Source organism: Danio rerio, chromosome 4 (genome assembly GCF_052040795.2).
Source record: "Danio rerio strain M-AB ecotype USA chromosome 4, GRCz13ab, whole genome shotgun sequence".
In the NCBI taxonomy this organism is placed as follows: Eukaryota; Metazoa; Chordata; class Actinopteri; order Cypriniformes; family Danionidae; genus Danio; species Danio rerio.
The window spans coordinates 60,354,180-60,372,500 of NC_141024.2; the positions used below are offsets into that span (position 1 = coordinate 60,354,180).

At 38.3% G+C, this 18,321-nt stretch overlaps 4 protein-coding genes across 6 annotated transcripts in view; 3 read left to right on the top strand and 1 right to left on the bottom strand.

Moving 5' to 3' along the window:
- The window catches only part of LOC141381800 (uncharacterized), an 887,475-nt gene that overhangs the window by 607,814 nt on the left and 261,340 nt on the right, over nucleotides 1-18,321 (top strand). The gene's annotated exons all lie outside the window — the stretch shown is intronic.
- LOC137489694 (uncharacterized) overlaps nucleotides 1-18,321 on the top strand; it is a 247,946-nt gene that overhangs the window by 170,441 nt on the left and 59,184 nt on the right. The window lies entirely within an intron of this gene.
- LOC137491131 (uncharacterized) overlaps nucleotides 1-18,321 on the bottom strand; it is a 246,740-nt gene that overhangs the window by 50,823 nt on the left and 177,596 nt on the right. The window lies entirely within an intron of this gene.
- LOC100331072 (NACHT, LRR and PYD domains-containing protein 3-like) overlaps nucleotides 1-18,321 on the top strand; it is a 57,513-nt gene that overhangs the window by 34,366 nt on the left and 4,826 nt on the right. For both annotated transcript variants that reach the window (XM_087245652.2, NM_001444625.1), the window contains exons 4-8: nucleotides 7,058-7,336; nucleotides 7,670-9,491; nucleotides 10,050-10,223; nucleotides 10,353-10,526; nucleotides 17,426-17,599. In XM_087245652.2, the coding sequence (XP_087101778.1) occupies nucleotides 7,078-7,336; nucleotides 7,670-9,491; nucleotides 10,050-10,223; nucleotides 10,353-10,526; nucleotides 17,426-17,599 (2,603 nt within the window). In that variant the 5' untranslated portion in view covers nucleotides 7,058-7,077. The remainder of the gene's footprint in view (nucleotides 1-7,057; nucleotides 7,337-7,669; nucleotides 9,492-10,049; nucleotides 10,224-10,352; nucleotides 10,527-17,425; nucleotides 17,600-18,321) is intronic.

Sequence of the window (18,321 nt, forward strand, 5' to 3'; positions counted from 1 at the left end):
GAAATTAAAATTTTGCATTTTGCATTTTTTTTAGTAAAATAGTGATAACAGTAAAAATAGCCTTCGGGCTAATTCTGGTGCATTGGCAGAAATGCTAATAAATGTACACGTCCCTGCCAAATAAACAAACAAATAAATAAATTATTCTTATCTAAATATTTTATTTTGTGCCTCAGACTGGAAAGACTCACAAATGATGACTTCCAGAAAGCAGAGGATTTTGTTAAAAACATGAAGCTTTTGTACACCTCAACCCTCTGTGTATCCAGTGAGAAGTCTCCCACATGTGGCCAAATTCTTCCCATACTGGCTAAGCTGGAGGAGCATTTTAAAGTGGCTGAAGAGGAGACTATGTTCATCAGTACTTTGAAAGTGAAAGTCTGGGAAGATCTGGAGAAATGATATCAGGTATTTTTCATTTTCATTAAGTGCTTATGCTTAAAAAAAAAGAAAGTCAAATCACATCATTTTAACTATAAAACACTAAATAGTTTGTCATGTTTTATTACAGGATAAAGACATTAAGAACTTCCTGCAGGAAGCCACCTTGATGGACCGTCGCTTTAAAAGCAACCTTGAATGTGCAGTTGCTGCAGATGCTTGGGGCCGGTTAGAGAAAGCACCAGTTGACAGTGCAACAGCAGAACCGGTCTTTTATCCTCAGTCTTATTTCCCATCTATGCTATGTTACAGTTTCAACAACAAAGTATTGCTGTTAATATGTGCAACATCATTTCTCCAGCTTCTAATGGAGCACAACTTTGAGGAAGAATCTGAAGATAGATTGGATGACAATCAGGAGGATGAGTCACTGAATACAGAGGAACATGTAAGTAGTATTGAAATGCTTAAATATAAACTTAATACAGTATATTATATAAATATACTTTAATATATATATATATATATATATATATATATATATATATATATATATATATATATATATATATATATAAATAAATAAATTTTGAAACAAGTTTGTCTCTTTTTGCCAGTCTCCATATCACAAGATATGTGCCAAGAAGTCAGCCCTGGAAGAGCTGTTTGAGAATGAGGACTGGGAATTACTTCAGGCAACAACATCAAGAAGTGATCCCGTCACCGTAGCTGAACAGGCCCATAATGAGATTACAATCTACCAAGGTCTACCTTCAACCTCATCAGGACAAGACCATGTAACTTAGTGGTGGGGAAAGAGGGACAGTCTTCCCATATTGTCTGCTCTTTCAAACACATACCTTTGTGTGCAGGCCTCATCTACACCTTCTGAGAGGGTTTTTCCTGTGCAGGCCATACAATAAGTCAGGAAAGGTGTCATATTTTGCCAGAAAAGGCAAATATGGTGATATTTCTGCAAAAGAACTGCTAAAAATTGAAGCAGTTAAATTATTGTTGCTGGGTTAGGTGGCATATTTGTTGTTGTGTTTTGCATTTACTTATATATTTATATATACTTTACACTTTTAATTTAATGTTTAATTTCAAACATTCAACTTTTTGTTGAATTAAATTGCGTTTTTCTTGAGTCATCCTCATCCACCATCATTTTGTGGCTTTTGTGAAGTATCGGTTCAGGCACCGTTTTGGCACGGTCTCATTTTAAAAGTATCGATTTGGCACCGGTATCGAAAAAAAACCAAACGATCCCCAACTCTAATAGCGAGTATAGACTATTAAAATAAGAGTTTGAATACACCTTCAGAAATAGAGAGATAACACATGTACATTCAAATTATGTGTTGCAAACAATGAATAAATGACAAACTACAACATTTTAACTAAATGTAATGCTGTTTAATGGTTTTCTTTATTTTTCCTCTGGTTAAACATTATTCATTTGTGTGTGCTGTTTCTCTTCACTGTGATCTTCAGTTATTTTGTTCAGTTAGTTACAGTTTTGCCTTTGGTACTGACTAATCTATTGTATAAACACACTCATTGAATATTATTGAACAGCATCCTATAGAAAATAGTAATAATAATATAACAGAGAGATCTGTATGAGGTGTACGCATTTATATATAAAACTCTAATCTTATTTATTAAGGTTCAACATTTTTCTAAATATTCTTCAGAGACCTCTCAGATTTCATGTGAAGTACCTTCTCTAAATCTTCCTTCAACACACTTGAGCTTAGAGAAACTGCACAGGTATCTTCAGCTCGTGGTTTGTGTTGACTTCAGAACACACATACAGTCTGAAGAATCTCATGAATATTCATGTCAGTGTCACTCAGTGGAGCCAATAATATTTCAGGATATACCTGTAGATCACATAGGTGTGTTTTATTGAAGTGAAGGAGTCAAAGAGCTCAGATTGTGTTTCTGCTGCACAAGAGCGTCTGTACTTCTGCATGTGAGTTTAACACTTCTACATTACGCTGATTTGTGTAGATGACGAAGGGGTTTTATATGTGTGAGTGTGATTTAAATGTCTGATCCTGAAGATCAAATCCTCAAACACAGATTAAACACTGAGTCAAACACGGTGATTTAAACACTGTGTCTAAAAGCTTTATTTTTAATCCCTTTAAAGTGTTTGTTGTCCTCTATAGCAGACTGACTCAATAGTTTCAATAATTCAGCATTAAATATAACTCTAAACATTCAGAGTCATGAAATCAAATGTAAAGTTAAAGCTGCTGAAAAACAACAAGCTGACAATCCTTAAACAAGACTGCATTTAACCTTTAACCGTCAGAGTAACTCATTAACTAACCAAATAGCCTCTTTAGTAGATAGACATTTTAATACTCACTAAGTCAACAATTGGCTATCTTAAATCAAATGTGACGTACCTGGGATGTCAGATCAAGGGTTAAACCAACTGCATTCATGTTAAGGACTATATATATATATATATATATATATATATATATATATATATATATATATATATATATATATATATATATGTATGATTGTTTCCTGAAAGCTCTGCTAAGGTCTGCAGTGGTGTTTTACTTGCAGTATGGCAGAGGAGCAAGTAAAGGGCTCTCTCTCAGAGAAACACAGGTATTGACTCTGTTTTTTTACATCTTCTTCAGTTTGATTCTTCAGTTTACAGCTTCAACAAATGTGTTTAGATCATTCTAAATTACAGACAGCTTGATCTGGTGTCATATTTACCAGAGCTCAATATGAGTCATGTGTGCTGTTTCAAGAGTTCGGCCTTAGCTGATGATTGATTATGGAGCTGGTTTGGCATGCTGTCTGAAGGGATATGTTAAATGAGGGTGTATATGAGCTCAGGCAGAGTGTTACTGCTGCCGCAGTGGTGCGGAGGGAAAAGAAGCTCAGAAAGCTTCTCTGCTATTGCAGAGGTTCGGTGGAAGTCAATATTGGAAGGCAAGTACACTGCCACAGAGGCGATTTAATAGCTGTGGTGGTGCTGGGGGGTGTGTCGGTAGGTTTGGCTAAATGGAGATGTGTGTGGGCTCAGCAGAGCGTCACTGCTGTTGCAGAGGTGCGGTGGTATTCAGTATTGAAGCCTTATGAGTGCTCCAGCGGGAATGTTAAATGTTGTCAGTAGTGATATGTAGATATGAATGTGAATGAGGGCTCAGCTACAGCGTCACTGCAGTTGCGGTGGTGCTATGCGTGAGTGTAGCTCAGCGGAGCGTCTCTGCTGCAGAGGTGCAATGGGTCAGTATGGAGGCAATGTGCAGTCCCGCAGAAGCATTTACTTCTGTATGAGTGCAGGGGAGTGTGACAATAATGGTATTTGTAAATGTAAGTGTATCTGACCTCGTTTAGAGCGCCATTGCTGCAGCAATTGAACTCTGAGCAACCCCTAAGTGAGTCTGTGGTGAATGAGAGTAAATAGAAGTATGGGATAGTTCAAGTTAGGAGAGAAAAGTGTAGGGAAGAAAAAAAGGGGAGGGTAATGAAGGAGCTCCTAGTTAATAGGAGGGGGAATAGGAGGAAAATAGCAGAGTCATACTTGTACCTAGAAATGCGTGTGGGTGGAGGTCAGCTGGAGAGGATCGGCTAGGCTTCCTTGAGGCGGTATTGCTCTCCTGTTATGTAAGAATGCTAGAGGGTTTGGAATGGGTGTGTGTTTGTGTGTGTGTGTGTGTGTGTGTGTAAAGGGGAGGGGATAAAAACTGTATATAGAATGTGCTTTGCGAAATTGATCTGTTTTGCTTTACTCAGTAAGAAGATTAATGGTGGGTGGATTGTGAGATTGGAATTTGAGATTAGTTCAGAACATCTTAAAACTAAAAAGTCTAGTGTGAACATGGCATTGGGGTGTGGGTTGTGAGAGTGGAAATGTATCCTTTGTGTAGAGTGTGAATGTATTTGGAATAGATGTGGAGTGTAATAGGTTGGATGAGGGTCAGCTTCTGGAGCCAGCAGTCATGATTTCTATAATTGAGAAACAAAGAGAATCAGAAATTAAATCTTTACAACATAATATATGTACGGCAGACATGAAAAATTGCTTTAGCTGATATGCATGCGAGGTATCTTAATAAGGGCATGGGCAACTGTAAAATGGAAGAGCCTTTGTTAATGCATGGTCCGATAGCTTCGTTGACACTATGTGCAAGGATGGTAGGGGTGGGCATTCATCCCCCCACGGGATGGCAGATGGATGGAGAGCTGAGGATGTGAGGTGTGGCTTGTCTGGTGGTCCTGGAAGACTGGTACCTCTTGAAGACTGAGCAGGTGAAGTCATAGTGGAGTTTAAACTTCTATTCATAGCAGTCAAGCAAGAAATACATTTTCTTGCCATTTCATATCCTATCAATTTATCATTTCATATCCTAACAAGCTTATGGCACTTGTGTATGGACATATGAGTTACTCATATAATCTTATAATTAAACAGCTATCAGATGATTTTTTTTTAAATAAATTATTTTAATTTGTATTTATTTATTTATTATTTATTTGTTTAATTATTTGTTCATTTATTTATTTATATGTTATTTATTTATTTGTAAATAATTTATTTTAATATAACAACTGTATATTAGTAAAAACTGTGAATGGAATGTTAGTAAATGGCTTTACTTTAATCCATGAATAACATTGTGTTGGAATCTTAACTAAAGTAAACTCACGAGCGTATCTGGCCCAATTCTTTATAAAGACTTTGCGAAAGAGTAAAAAGACATGACCATCTCCAGTTTTATAGAGCTCATTGGAAGGTAACGCTTCTCTTTACAGCTATTGGCATAAAGAAGTGTCAATCAGGCCGTGCAAAAGATACAAAAAGCCCAGCGGCCATTTTGTTGATCAAATCACTAAGTTTATGACTTGCCATGCTGCTCTGCTGAACATATTTCAGCAAACAGCTGTTAAATGTTATGGATCTGTGGACAGGCAGGAAGCTTCAGAGGTAAGTGTTGTTGAAGTTGTTTTTGAAATTGTTGGAGTTATAGTTGTTTTTGAAGTATTAGTAGTAGTAATGGTTGTTGCTGTTGTGGACTAACTGCTGATTGTGATGCAGAGCGGTCTTCAAGACAAAGATGGTTGATGTAAGATACTCTGGTTATTTATAGAGGTGAAGGAGTCATCTGATTGGTAAATCAGTGTTAGCTAATGTGGACCAGGTGCTATCAATCATAAGCACGTGCTCCTCTCGAAATTAGTTTATAAATAAACCACTTAAATTCAGTTATTTCACAACATACAAGAAACAACAGATTAATAAATCTGGATTGTTTCCTGGATTAAAATGAAAGGATTAGAAAATGCAAACGGGAAGATGGAAACAATTTTGTGCACCAAAATATGTCTTTACTCAAAAAATCATTGAAATGTATTTTAAAAGTGGGTCAAGATAGTCCAAACTTACATGGCCCACATATAAATTTTTAACATCTGGCCCATGTCTTGCATGCTGCCTGAAAGACGGTGCCACCTCTGCCAAACCTGGCCAATGTTTGGCCCACATGCTGTAAACCAATGCTGGATGAATGCCTGCTCTACCAGCTTTAAAACAAATCTGGGCAAGAATTCTTGCATAGAGGTAAAGTTGGTTTTATATTCGCACATTCGTTCATTTAGAAGTCTCTATATTGTTTACGATGTTACTTTGAATATTAGATCGGAATTAGCATGCAAGTGTGACTTGAAAACAACATTAACACTGTGGATTTGACTGTGAATAATGTTGTACTTTGATAGTCATTGGCTGCTAATATGATTTCGCTGTTTAGAGCTTGCAAATAATACTTTTATGAAATTATATTATTATGGGAAAAGTCAGAATGTGCGAATATAAAACCAACTTTACCTCTTTAATTCTTGCTACCAGGGCACATTCTCAAGCTGCTGCAATGATCATCCAGTTCTTTTAAGAAACAGCATAAACTGAGCTATAGGTGCCATGTGTGTCACTATAAAAACAACATGATTTAGATGATTCTGAGCATGTACAACTACATCTCAAGAGCTTTTATATTATATTAGTCTTCAGTTTTTTTTAGTGTTAACTTTTTTTTGCAATAATTCTACAACACTGTCAGATAAATTTGTACTAATAAGGTACATTAGGTATCACTGTGCCTTTAAAGGTCCATGACAGGCCCTTATTTTGTACCCTGTATGAAATATAAGATCTAAACTAGAGGTTCGGAAAGGTCCCTTTCAGGGTACCATTACAGTGATGGGTATTTGTACTCGTATTACGTAGTATGCCAGGGTCTTTTAACAGTGGACATATGTGTGTGTTTCTCCACCGATCTCACCTGTCATCTGAAGTCTTTTCCAAAACTGGTTTTATTTTCTAAAATGGTTTTGTTTAACCAGTTGAACGTCTAAATAAACACTACTGTATGATGATACAGGAGATAGAGTTACAGAGCTTCTGCTCAAGACAGAATTAAAGTAGATAAACAAGAAACATCTACATTATTTCTGGTTAGTAAGAGCCACTTAAAAAAGTGGCAATCAATTTTCAATATTTAGCTTTCTGAAATGTGATTTTGTTTTTCTCACAGGGTAATTGCATTATTCAAATAAATAATAAATGCTTAGGTCCATATGTAAATTGTGAAACTAATGCAGATGTTGTTGCTCTTGTTGTTGTCTTGTTCTGTAGCTGTGAATAGGTGAAGCACCATGGCGAATGTTAAACAGCTGCTTGACAACTCACTGGATGAACTGGTAGAAGCTGAACTAAAGAAGTTTCAGCGGTGCTTAGTAAATGACCATAGAGATATTTCAAAAGCTGAAATGGAGAATGCAGACAGGTTGGATACAGTGGATAAAATGGTGTCATGTTTTGGATCAGAAAGAGCTGTGAAGATCACAGTGGACACCCTGAGGAAAATAAAGCAGAATCAATTGGCTGAAGAGCTGGAGAATACACAGAAGCAAGGTAATGTTTAATTCCTTGTCAAAATTTAGAAATGTGATAATTTAATTCCATGTAAAACCCTGTCCTAGCAATTTTTTTTGAGTCAGATGTATTGTCATAACATTTATTGCACAGCTTCAGATGTCTTAAATTCAGCATTGCTATGGACAACAGTGATGGTCAATCATGATGCTAATGCATGTAAATGGGTGCCTGAATTTCACATGATCAACATTTATATGTTTGTCTTAGTTCATCTAAATTTTTTTATATGTGTAATTGTTTTTTTTTCATAAAGGGAAGCTTGAGGGCATAATCATGTTTTACTTAGTTTTTTTCCTCTCTCTTGTAAAGGTGCAGCTTCAGAGACCTGTAAATCCCCTCCTGTTGATTACACAAACACCAGCCGTGAACTAAAGGAGAAGTTAAAGGAGGACTATAAGCAGATATTGATTGGCAATTCACAGACGGGTCACCAGAAGTACCTGGATAATATTTACACTGATCTATATGTGGTGGAGAACAAGACTGGAGGAAGAGAAAATGACCATGAGGTGATACAGATAGAGTCAAAACACAACCAACAGACAGCCAAGGATAAACCACTCAAGTGTAACGACATATTTAAAGTTCAGCCTGACACAGGTCTACAAAACAGAAGAGTCCTGACACTGGGGATCGCAGGAGTGGGAAAGACTGTCTCTGTCAACAAATTCATCCTTGACTGGGCTGAAGAAAAAGACAATCAGGAAATAGTCTTCATATTTCCACTCCCGTTCCGTAAACTGAATCTGATTAAAGAACAAAAGTACAGTCTCATAGGTCTGCTTAACAAGTACTTCTTTAGTAGACCGGGAGGACTGAGCTCTCTTCCTGAAGAACATTGCAAGGTCATGTTCATCTTTGATGGACTGGATGAATATCGCTTTGAATTGAACTTTGAAGAGGATTATGGCTTTACTGATGTTGATAAGGAAATGACAGTGAATAAGATAGTTACAAATCTCCTAAAGAGACAGCTGCTTCGCTCTTCCCTTATCTGGATCACATCCAGACCAGCAGCAGCCAGTCTGATACCCCAAACCTACATTGATCAGGTGACTGAGTTGCGAGGATTCAATGATGAGCAGAAGGAGCAGTACTTCATCAAAAACAGCAGTGCTGAGGTTGCTGGAAACATCATCAGCCACATCAAGAAATTCAGGAGTCTGTACATCATGTGCCACATCCCCGTCTTCTGCTGGATCTCTCTCACTGTTCTTCAGCCTCTGCTGGGTCAAGAGAGCAATGAAAAAACACCCACAACTCTCACAGAGATGTACATCAACTTCTTACTGTCTCAAAAGCAACAGATGAAAGAAAAATACAGCAACAACTCTGAACCTAAAGCCAAGGCCTGGTCTTTTGAAGACATTGTTCTGAAGCTGGGGAAACTGGCCTTTGAACAGCTGGAGGACGGACAACTGATTTTCTGCAAAACAGATCTGGAGAAGTGTGGACTAGATGTCAAGGAAGGGTCTGTGTTCTCTGGATTATGTACTCGAATGTTTCAGGAGGAAAACCCCATTTCAGGGGAACAGGTTTACAGTTTTGTTCATCTCAGCGTTCAGGAGTTCATCGCTGCTCTCTATGTGTTTTTCACTTACAACGACAAGAAAGAAAATCCATTTCTTGATTCCAGGAAAAAGGAGCTGACATGGAAACTCTCTACAAAGACCCTGTTTAAACTTCATAAGGATGCAGTCGAGAAAACTTTACAAAGCAAGAACGGACACCTGGACCTTTTCCTTCGGTTCCTGCTGGGTCTCTCACTAGAGTCTAATCAGAGTGGCCTGAAGCAGCTCCTCCCAGAACTGAAGCGCAAAACTGAAAACATCAAACACACGACTGACTATATCAAAGAGAAAATAAAGAAGGAGAAATCAGCAGAGAGAACCATCAACCTCTTCCACTGTCTGAATGAACTGAAAGATGACTTTGCAGAGGAACTCCAGAAGAGTCTGAGCTCTGGAAAACTTACAAGACAGGATCTGTCCTCTGCTCAGTGGTCGGGTCTGGTGTTTGTGCTCCTGATGTCAGAAGAGACTCAAGAGAAGTTTGAACTGCAGAAATACAGAAGATCTGATGAAGCACTGATGAGACTGATACCAGTGGTCAAAAACACCACAAGAGCACTGTAAGAGTTTTCTGTATACACTTATGCCCATTTCACACATTGATTTGCAGCACATCTGCAGCCCATGAGTCATATGTGTGCAGAGCAGAAACAGCACAGACTATTTGTGCTTTCACATCAAATATGTATCACTGATCTCCTGCTGTATACAATATCTGTTCTCCTTATGTTTACTCCATTTTCAGACATTCTTTTCAATACTTTGATTCTTTTACACAATACAATAATATAATCTCACCTTTCTTTAACACATATAGATATAGATGGTGTGCATTTCAAAACTGATAGCTCTAATCTGTTAACATGAGTTTGGAAAATATAGAAAGTTTTTAATAATGATAACTAATAATTAATTATCACACAAAAATGTAAATTGTTAAGTAAAGAATACTTTTATGTTTATTTTACAGCCTTGGATTCTCCCTTAAATTCAGTGTTTACAGAGTCCATATAGTGATTTTACCTTTGCCTTAACTAAAAGACAACATTCAAGTGTTTTTGTCTCTGCTCTGGATTAATAGGTAAATGCAAAATCATTATTTCTGTTTTTCCTCACAGGTTACAGTTCTGTAATCTCACTGTTCAGTCCTGTGAGAGTTTGTCTTCAGCTCTACAATCCTCAAACTGTGTGCTGAGAGAGCTGGACCTAAGTAACAATGACCTGCAGGATTCAGGAGTGAAGTTTCTCTCTGATGGACTGAAGAGTCCAAACTGTAAACTGGAGACACTGAGGTCTGAATTCAAACACCTGATTGATTGATTGATTGATTGATGGATTGACTGATTAATTATAATTATTATTTACATTAAGTGAATGACAAAAAATACACTGTAAATTTGATTTATGTTCTTATTTCTTAGATTGGTCATGTGTAATCTCACTGTTCAGAGTTGTGAGAGTTTGTCTTCAGCTTTACAATCCTCAAACTGTGTGCTGAGAGAGCTGGACCTGAGTAACAATGACCTGCAGGATTCAGGAGTGAAGCTTCTCTCTGATGGACTGAAGAGTCCAAACTGTAAACTGGAGACACTGAGGTAAATGATTCTCAACTCAACAATTACTACAAAACGATTTCTTAATAGCCCACATTATTTCATATTAGGGCTTTTTGTGTTGTCATGTTGCTGATTGGAGGAGCAGCAGGTAATCTTAGGGTTTATTCACTCAGAATGCAAAACTGAATACAGTGCAGCAGAAAGCCCACTGGTGTCCAGACACAGCCTCTGAGCTCCTGTAAATAGAAATGTTGAACACTTGCTCTGAGTTCTTCCTGCTCTTCTGCTTTGGAGCTGACACAGATGACTGGTGCTGTGTGTAGATGTTCTTTAACTTGACACAGAGTCTAAATATTGCTGTGCTCAAGTGCGCAGTGCTTCAACAGACGTGAGGCGTAAGAGTAATTACAATCATAATGGTAATGAACTAACTGAACTCTCCTCATGTTGTCAGGTATATTAAATGTCGCCGTGTAGCTCATTAGTTTTAAGAAGACAAAGTCAAAAGTACAAATAAAAAAAGACATGGAGCAAATCATGTCATCTAACATCTCCTGATCACTCCAGTTCACACACTTTCTATATTTGAATATGTATTTTCTCTCACTGACTGCTGTTTACATGATGCACACTTTCCCTTACTGACATGTCATGTGCCTCGCTGATCAGCTTCTAATTGGCTGTTTCTGTTGCCAAGTGTCCAGCAGCAACAAGCACACATTGCTCTGTCACACACTGAACACACTTACAGTAGCAGCACAATTAAGAGATGCAACGATTATAGATTTTGGTTTTTAGGATTAACGTCTGAGAAATAATCACGGTTTCATGGTTATCAAGATTATTTAGCAATCATTAATTTCAGAGCACTACTAGTTTAGAAAATCACATAAAAACTACACATTTTAGTGTTATTCACTGCTGCTCAGTAACCAAATAATACAGCACATAATAACACTAAAAACAAACACTAGTCCATTTCCGTCCTTGTGCTTAACCCCTTCCACAGCGCCTCGACAAGGACACACTGAGGCACTGTTTTTTCCACATGTCAATATTTATGCAATTACATCAAAAAGGACAAAAGTAATCTTGAAAAACTCTACATCAGTTTAAAGCTACATCCCCTAAGAACCCATTGAAGCTAGTTGTTTTTCAATGGAAAGCTTATAAAGAATGCTAAATATATAGGTAGATATATAGGCATACATATCATGTAATAACAGCACACACACGCATTCATTGCTGTACATCACGGTTTATTTTGAAAGGTAAGAGTCCACAGAAAAACATCCCATCAAGCACATTTAATCCACCGACACAATAGTGTTGAATTAAGGATGGTTATTCAGTTATTATAACGTTTCTGCCAAAGACCTATTGTTTACACCATTTTACCATGGTACTTACATGCAAAAACAGAGTCTTTGGAGTAAAAGACCCGTCGATGTCATAGCTTACAGTGTTACAGATAAAATGAGACCACAAACTAAATAAAAAGTCAAAGTTATAGTTACTAAAATCTAAACAAAGCCGAGTGTTTTGACCGTCTACAAGTCTCTTAGTCATTGGTAATAACAAGTAATACAACAAGTAATAATTTTACACTGAAAATAAACGACAGAACAATAAATAATAAAAATAGGAATAAACAAAAACAGTATTTGTCCAATGCAGGGCTTGAAATGAACTTTTTAACTTGGCAGCACCAGTGCTCCCAACTTCAAAAATGTAGGAGCACCAGAATAAACATAGGAGCGCCAGAATAAATGTAGGAGCGCCAGAATAAACGCAGGAGCGCCAGAATAAATCCAGGAGCTCCAGAATAAACGCAGGAGTGTCTGAATAAATGCAGGAGCTACAGAATAAATGTAGGAGCACCAGAATAAATGTAGGAACGGCAGAATAAATGCAGGAGCTCCAGAATAAATGCAGGAGCTCCAGAATAAATGCAGGAGCGCCAGAATAAATGCAGGAGCGCCAGAATAAATGTAGGAGCGCCAGAATAAATGCAGGAGCGCCAGAATAAATGCAGGAGCGCCAGAATAAATGTAGGAGCGCCAGAATAAATGCAGGAGCTCCAGAATAAACACAGGAGTGTCTGAATAAATGCAGGAGCTCCAGAATAAATGCAGGAGCGCCAGAATAAATGCAGGAGCGCCAGAATAAATGTAGGAGCGCCAGAATAAATGCAGGAGCGCCAGAATAAATGCAGGAGCGCCAGAATAAATGCAGGAGCGTCAGAATAAATGCAGGAGCGCCAGAATAAACGCAAGAGTGTCAGAATAAATGCAGGAGCGCCAGAATAAATGCAGGAGTGTCAGAATAAATGCAGGAGCGCCAGAATAAATGTAGGAGCTCCAGAATAAATGCAGGAGTGTCAGAATAAATGCAGGAGCGCCAGAATAAATGCAGGAGTGTCAGAATAAATGCAGGAGCGCCAGAATAAATGCAGGAGCGCCAGAATAAATGTAGGAGCGCCAGAATAAATGCAGGAGCGCCAGAATAAATGCAGGAGCTCCAGAATAAATGCAGGAGCGCCAGAATAAATGCAGGAGCTCCAGAATAAATGCAGGAGTGTCAGAATAAATGTAGGAGCGCCAAAATAAATGTAGGAGCGCCAGAATAAATGTAGGAGCGCCAGAATAAATGCAGGAGCGCCAGAATAAATGTAGGAGCTCCAGAATAAATGCAGGAGCGCCAGAATAAATGCAGGAGCTCCAGAATAAATGCAGGAGCGCCAGAATAAATGTAGGAGCGCCAAAATAAATGTAGGAGCGCCAGAATAAATGTAGGAGCGCCAGAATAAATGCAGGAGCGCCAGAATAAATGTAGGAGCGCCAGAATAAATGCAGAAGCGCCAGAATAAATGTAGGAGCGCCAGAATAAATGTAGGAGCGCCAGAATAAATGCAGGAGCGCCAGAATAAATGTAGGAGCGCCAGAATAAATGTAGGAGCGCCAGAATAAATGTAGGAGCGCCAGAATAAATGCAGGAGCTCCAGAATAAATGCAGGAGCGCCAGAATAAATGTAGGAGCGCCAAAATAAATGTAGGAGCGCCAGAATAAATGCAGGAGCGCCAGAATAAATGTAGGAGCGCCAGAATAAATGCAGGAGCGCCAGAATAAATGTAGGAGCGCCAGAATAAATGCAGGAGTGTCAGAATAAATGCAGGAGCTCCAGAATAAACGCAAGAGTGTCAGAATAAATGCAGGAGCTCCAGAATAAATGCAGGAGTGTCAGAATAAATGCAGGAGCTCCAGAATAAATGCAGGAGCTCCAGAATAAACGCAGGAGTGTCAGAGTAAATGCTGGAGCTCCAGAATAAACGTAGGAGCGCCAGAATAAATGTAGGAGCGCCAGTATAAACATAGGAGCACCAGGATAAATGCAGGAGCTCCAGAATAAACGCAGGAGCGCCAGAATAAACATAGGAGCACCAGGATAAATGCAGGAGCTCCAGAATAAATGTAGGAGCTCCAGAATAAATGTAACAGCACAAAAATAAATGTAGGAGCACCACTGTGAATTGTTTATTAACAGATTTATTGTATTTTGAAAACATCATCAATCAGGACTAACAAAAGCCAGAAATGTTTATCTAACTAATTCTGTAATCATAATGACTTCTTGATATTTGTGCAGTAAATCCAAAAGGAATGTCTAATAATTAGAAAATATGATTGATGACGATGATGACAATAACACTAACAAGAAATTGCATTCCTCATTATCAGGCTCCCTTCAATGTGCTTGAATGTGAGTTATCTGCTATAATAAGTCTGTTTACTGCTGTTTACTACTGTTACTTTATGAAAAAATAAATAAATCAAACAAAAATGAAGCATTGCAGTAAGAAATATTTATTTTGCACTATTAGTATAATAAATCATTCAATTCAATGCTGAAAGCTGCACAGCAGTCATGAGTATCTAAATAGAAAAATAAAAGAAAGGAAGAAACGTCTCACTTCTGTCACTCTTTAAATGTTTTGTGTCATTGTAAATGCTCAGTCTCGTTATGCGCTGATTCACATTTTCCTGTGTTTGTGGAATAAAGCAGGCGAGTCAGCTGACCCAATATATGAGCAGGCAGAGCAGGATTCTCACGATGACCACCGGCTCAAAACCGTACAGTTATTCGTCATGAGCCGCAGATTCAGTTTAAACTTAGTAAAGGCGAGCGTCTTTGGCGATGACGTGTCGAGTGTTAGATTTTACATTTAGCTGACATTTGTGCTGAACATCGAGATTCGGGCCATTAATCAACTGAGACACTTTTGAGTCTTTCAGCACTCTCTCTGAAAACACTCTCTTCGCTGGCGGATCAACATTCACCTCATCGTCGCTCTCATCGAAGCCATTGTTTGTAACTGTAGGTGGGTTTGCAAACCTGTGGGCTTTCATTGTGTCTTCCTCAGCATTCAGCAATTTGCATTTTCTGTAGTCACAAAAGCTCTCTCCATTGAAAATAACAAACTTGCCTGAACTTGCCTTATATACCCACAGTCATAGTTAATCCAGTGTGTGTGGTTATTAGTGTAAAGCACGGCACAGTGGGCATAACTTTGTTTGATCCATGCAGAAAAAGGGTGTTGAGAAGCCTTTACGATTAATAAACCGTGATGAATTAAAGCATGTTTAATTGTGAAACCGGTTAATCATTGCATCCCTAACCACAATGCAGTGTTAACATTACAAATATGATGCTTACACCACTCCATAGCAGCGCTTCATAACCCTGGGTAAAGTGCAGCGCTAACCCTGCTTTCAGATTGCAGGTGTAAACGTGTCTTTACCTGGTTTAACAGCAGTGTAAACAGGTGTTACCAGATGTGGAGCCCCTTTAGTGGATTGGCAGAAGAAGAAACTAAACATCTGCAGGGCTGTGATTTATACATGTCTATAAAAATGTGTTTGAGATTGAGGATCATTCATTCATTTTCCTTCAGCTCGGTCTCTTATTTATCAGGGCTCATGTCTGACTGACAGGGGAATGTGACTGTGGGTCAGGTGATGAACACATTACAGTTTTTTACAATTGCTATGACACTTTTTTTCAATATATTTAACAAGTTTCCTAAACTCTTAACACGGTTAGCACAACATCCGTCTTCATGGGCTATACAATTAATACATTCCTTGTTGCTTTAACACAAAATGCATCCAGTTAACACAAATTTAAAATGCTTGAACTTCTTTTACACAAACTCAACCAAAACCAAAACAATGTAATTTTACAGTCCAATTTACCAATGCTTTCACACAGTATGTCAGAACAGATAACACCATGTTCTAAACAGAACCTATATAGGCTAAAGCCACAGTAAACAGCTGTTCATATTGTCAATTGAAACACAAATATATTCCCTGTATATATATATATTAGTGCTGTCAATTGATTAAAAAAATTAACAAATTAATCCCACCTTTTTAAAAAAAATTAATCGCGATTAATCACATGTAAAATACTGAAACTTGTAATTTTGGCTATTCAAATGTAAAATTAATATAAACGCAATACAAAAACTATTAAAATTCAATATATAATTGTTTATTAGAATTAAAATTCAAAATATAATTGTTTAATAGAATTTTTGTTTAACTTGTAACACAGATTTCTTCATGTAAACAACACATCCACAATAAACCATCAAGATCCTGGCTTGACAGCCATATTTATTACAGAAATTAAAACACCGACATGTTAATGACATTTTTCGTCTTTGGCGAGGACGTGTCGAGTGTTAGATTTACACTCTCTCAGCTGGCGGATCAACATTCACCTCATCATCGCTCTCATCGACGCAGTTGTTTGTAACTGAAGGTGGGTTTGCAAACCTGTGGACTTTTCATTGCGTCTTCCTCAAACTTTAGCCGTTTGCATTTTCTGCAGTCAATAAAGCTCTCTCCATTGGAAATAACAAACTTGCCTGAACTTGCCTTATATACCCACAGCCATAGTTAATCCAGTGTGTGTGGTTATAGGTGTAAAACACGGCACAGTGGGCATAAATTTGTTTTTTATTTTTCAGTTTTTCATAAATTTTGTATTTGCAGCAGTTTTGATCCGTGCAGAAAAACAGTGTCAAGGAGCCTATACAATTAATAAACCGTGATGAATTAAAGCATGTTTAATAGTGAAACCTGTTAATCATTGCATCCCTAACCACAATGCAGTGTTAACATTACAAATACCATGCTAACACCACTCCATAGCAGCGCTTCATAACCCTGGGTAAAGTGCAGCGCTAACACTGCTTTTAGATTACAAGTGTAAATGTGTCTTTACCTGCTTTAACAGCAGTGTAAACAGGTGTTACCAGATGTGGAGCCCCTTTAGTGGATTGGCAGAAGAAGAAACTAAACATCTGCAGGGCTGTGATTTAGTCATATCTATACAAATGTGTGTGTGTTGAAGCAGATTGAAGATCATTCATTCATTTTCCTTCAGCTAAGTTTCTTATTGATCAGGGCTCGTGTCTGACTGACAGGTGAATGTGACTGTGGGTCAGGTGATGAACACATGAAGAGAGCGGGTTTGTGTTTGTCTGAGCTCATTTTGTTTTAGTCCACAACAGAATCACAATATAAATGATGAAATCAGCTCATTTCCTGTTGTGCTTTATACATGACTTTAAGATGATCTTCTGAGCTCAAGTGTGTCTTCTTCCTCCTCACAGCAGACTTTACAGCTTGATGTGGTGTATTATGAACAATGTCTTTGCTCTGTACACTTCTACAGATGATGTCGAGTCCTTGTTGAGTGTGTGAGTGTGTTTGCTGATGCGAGGGCTCGATCAATAAGGAGAGCTGATCAGGATGTGTGTGTTTATCACTGCTGTTGACATGAGCAGAAACAGCAGTCAGCATCTTCACAACACAAAGAGATGTGTGATTGTCCAACTGTGTGATGTGGACTCTTGCTGTGTTTGTAGATTGTCTGGCTGTATGGTGACAGAGGAAGGCTGTGGTTTTCTGTCTTCAGCTCTGACTTCAAACCCCTCACACCTGAGAGAGCTGGATCTGAGCTACAATCATCCAGGAGATTCAGGAGTCAAGCTGCTCTCTGAACAACTGGAGGATCCAAACTACACACTGGACAAACTCAAGTATGTGGAGCAGCACTGGCCTTGTGCTTTTACACTGAATGGCTTTAAAAAGACACTAGAAAGCTCTTTTGTGATCAGCTTCAGTTTTCTGTGAGGGTTATGGGGTGAGGACAGACAGAAGATACAGCTTGTAGAGTATTACAGTCATGTCTATGAAGAGCAAATCATTGAGTGTGAAATGAATCTCCTCTGTAAATGTTGGAGTGTATTGGCTCAGTTACAGTGACATTAAGCGGGACACACTGTACAGTTTCAGCATTTGAGCTGAGCAGAGAAACTTCTTCCTCCATTTCTGCTGAAGAATCCTACAATATCAGGTCAGGAATAGGGTTGGGGATTGAAGATGGATTCAGATTCTGGAATCAGACACTTGGATTAATGTTCAGACTCTTGTTCTAAAATCAACATCTGGATTCCTCTTCTCTGTGCACACATGTGTATTTTTCACTTGCTAATCTGTCAGGAACTTGGGCGCTGGCAAGCAGCTTTAATAATCTGAACATAGTTTAGAGATGGACTGCAACATGTGCTCAAACGCTGCATGTGCTGAATAACGATGGCAAAGCTAAGTGTGATCACTGTAATAAATGAATGTTGCAGCAGGGTGTCTCCATCAACATGAGCAGTATCTGCGCTCGCTTCACCAACAGCAGAGGAAAAGAACGCACTGTGTTACATTCATTAATCCCGGCTCAACCAACAAGTGTTTTGTGTTTTAGCTC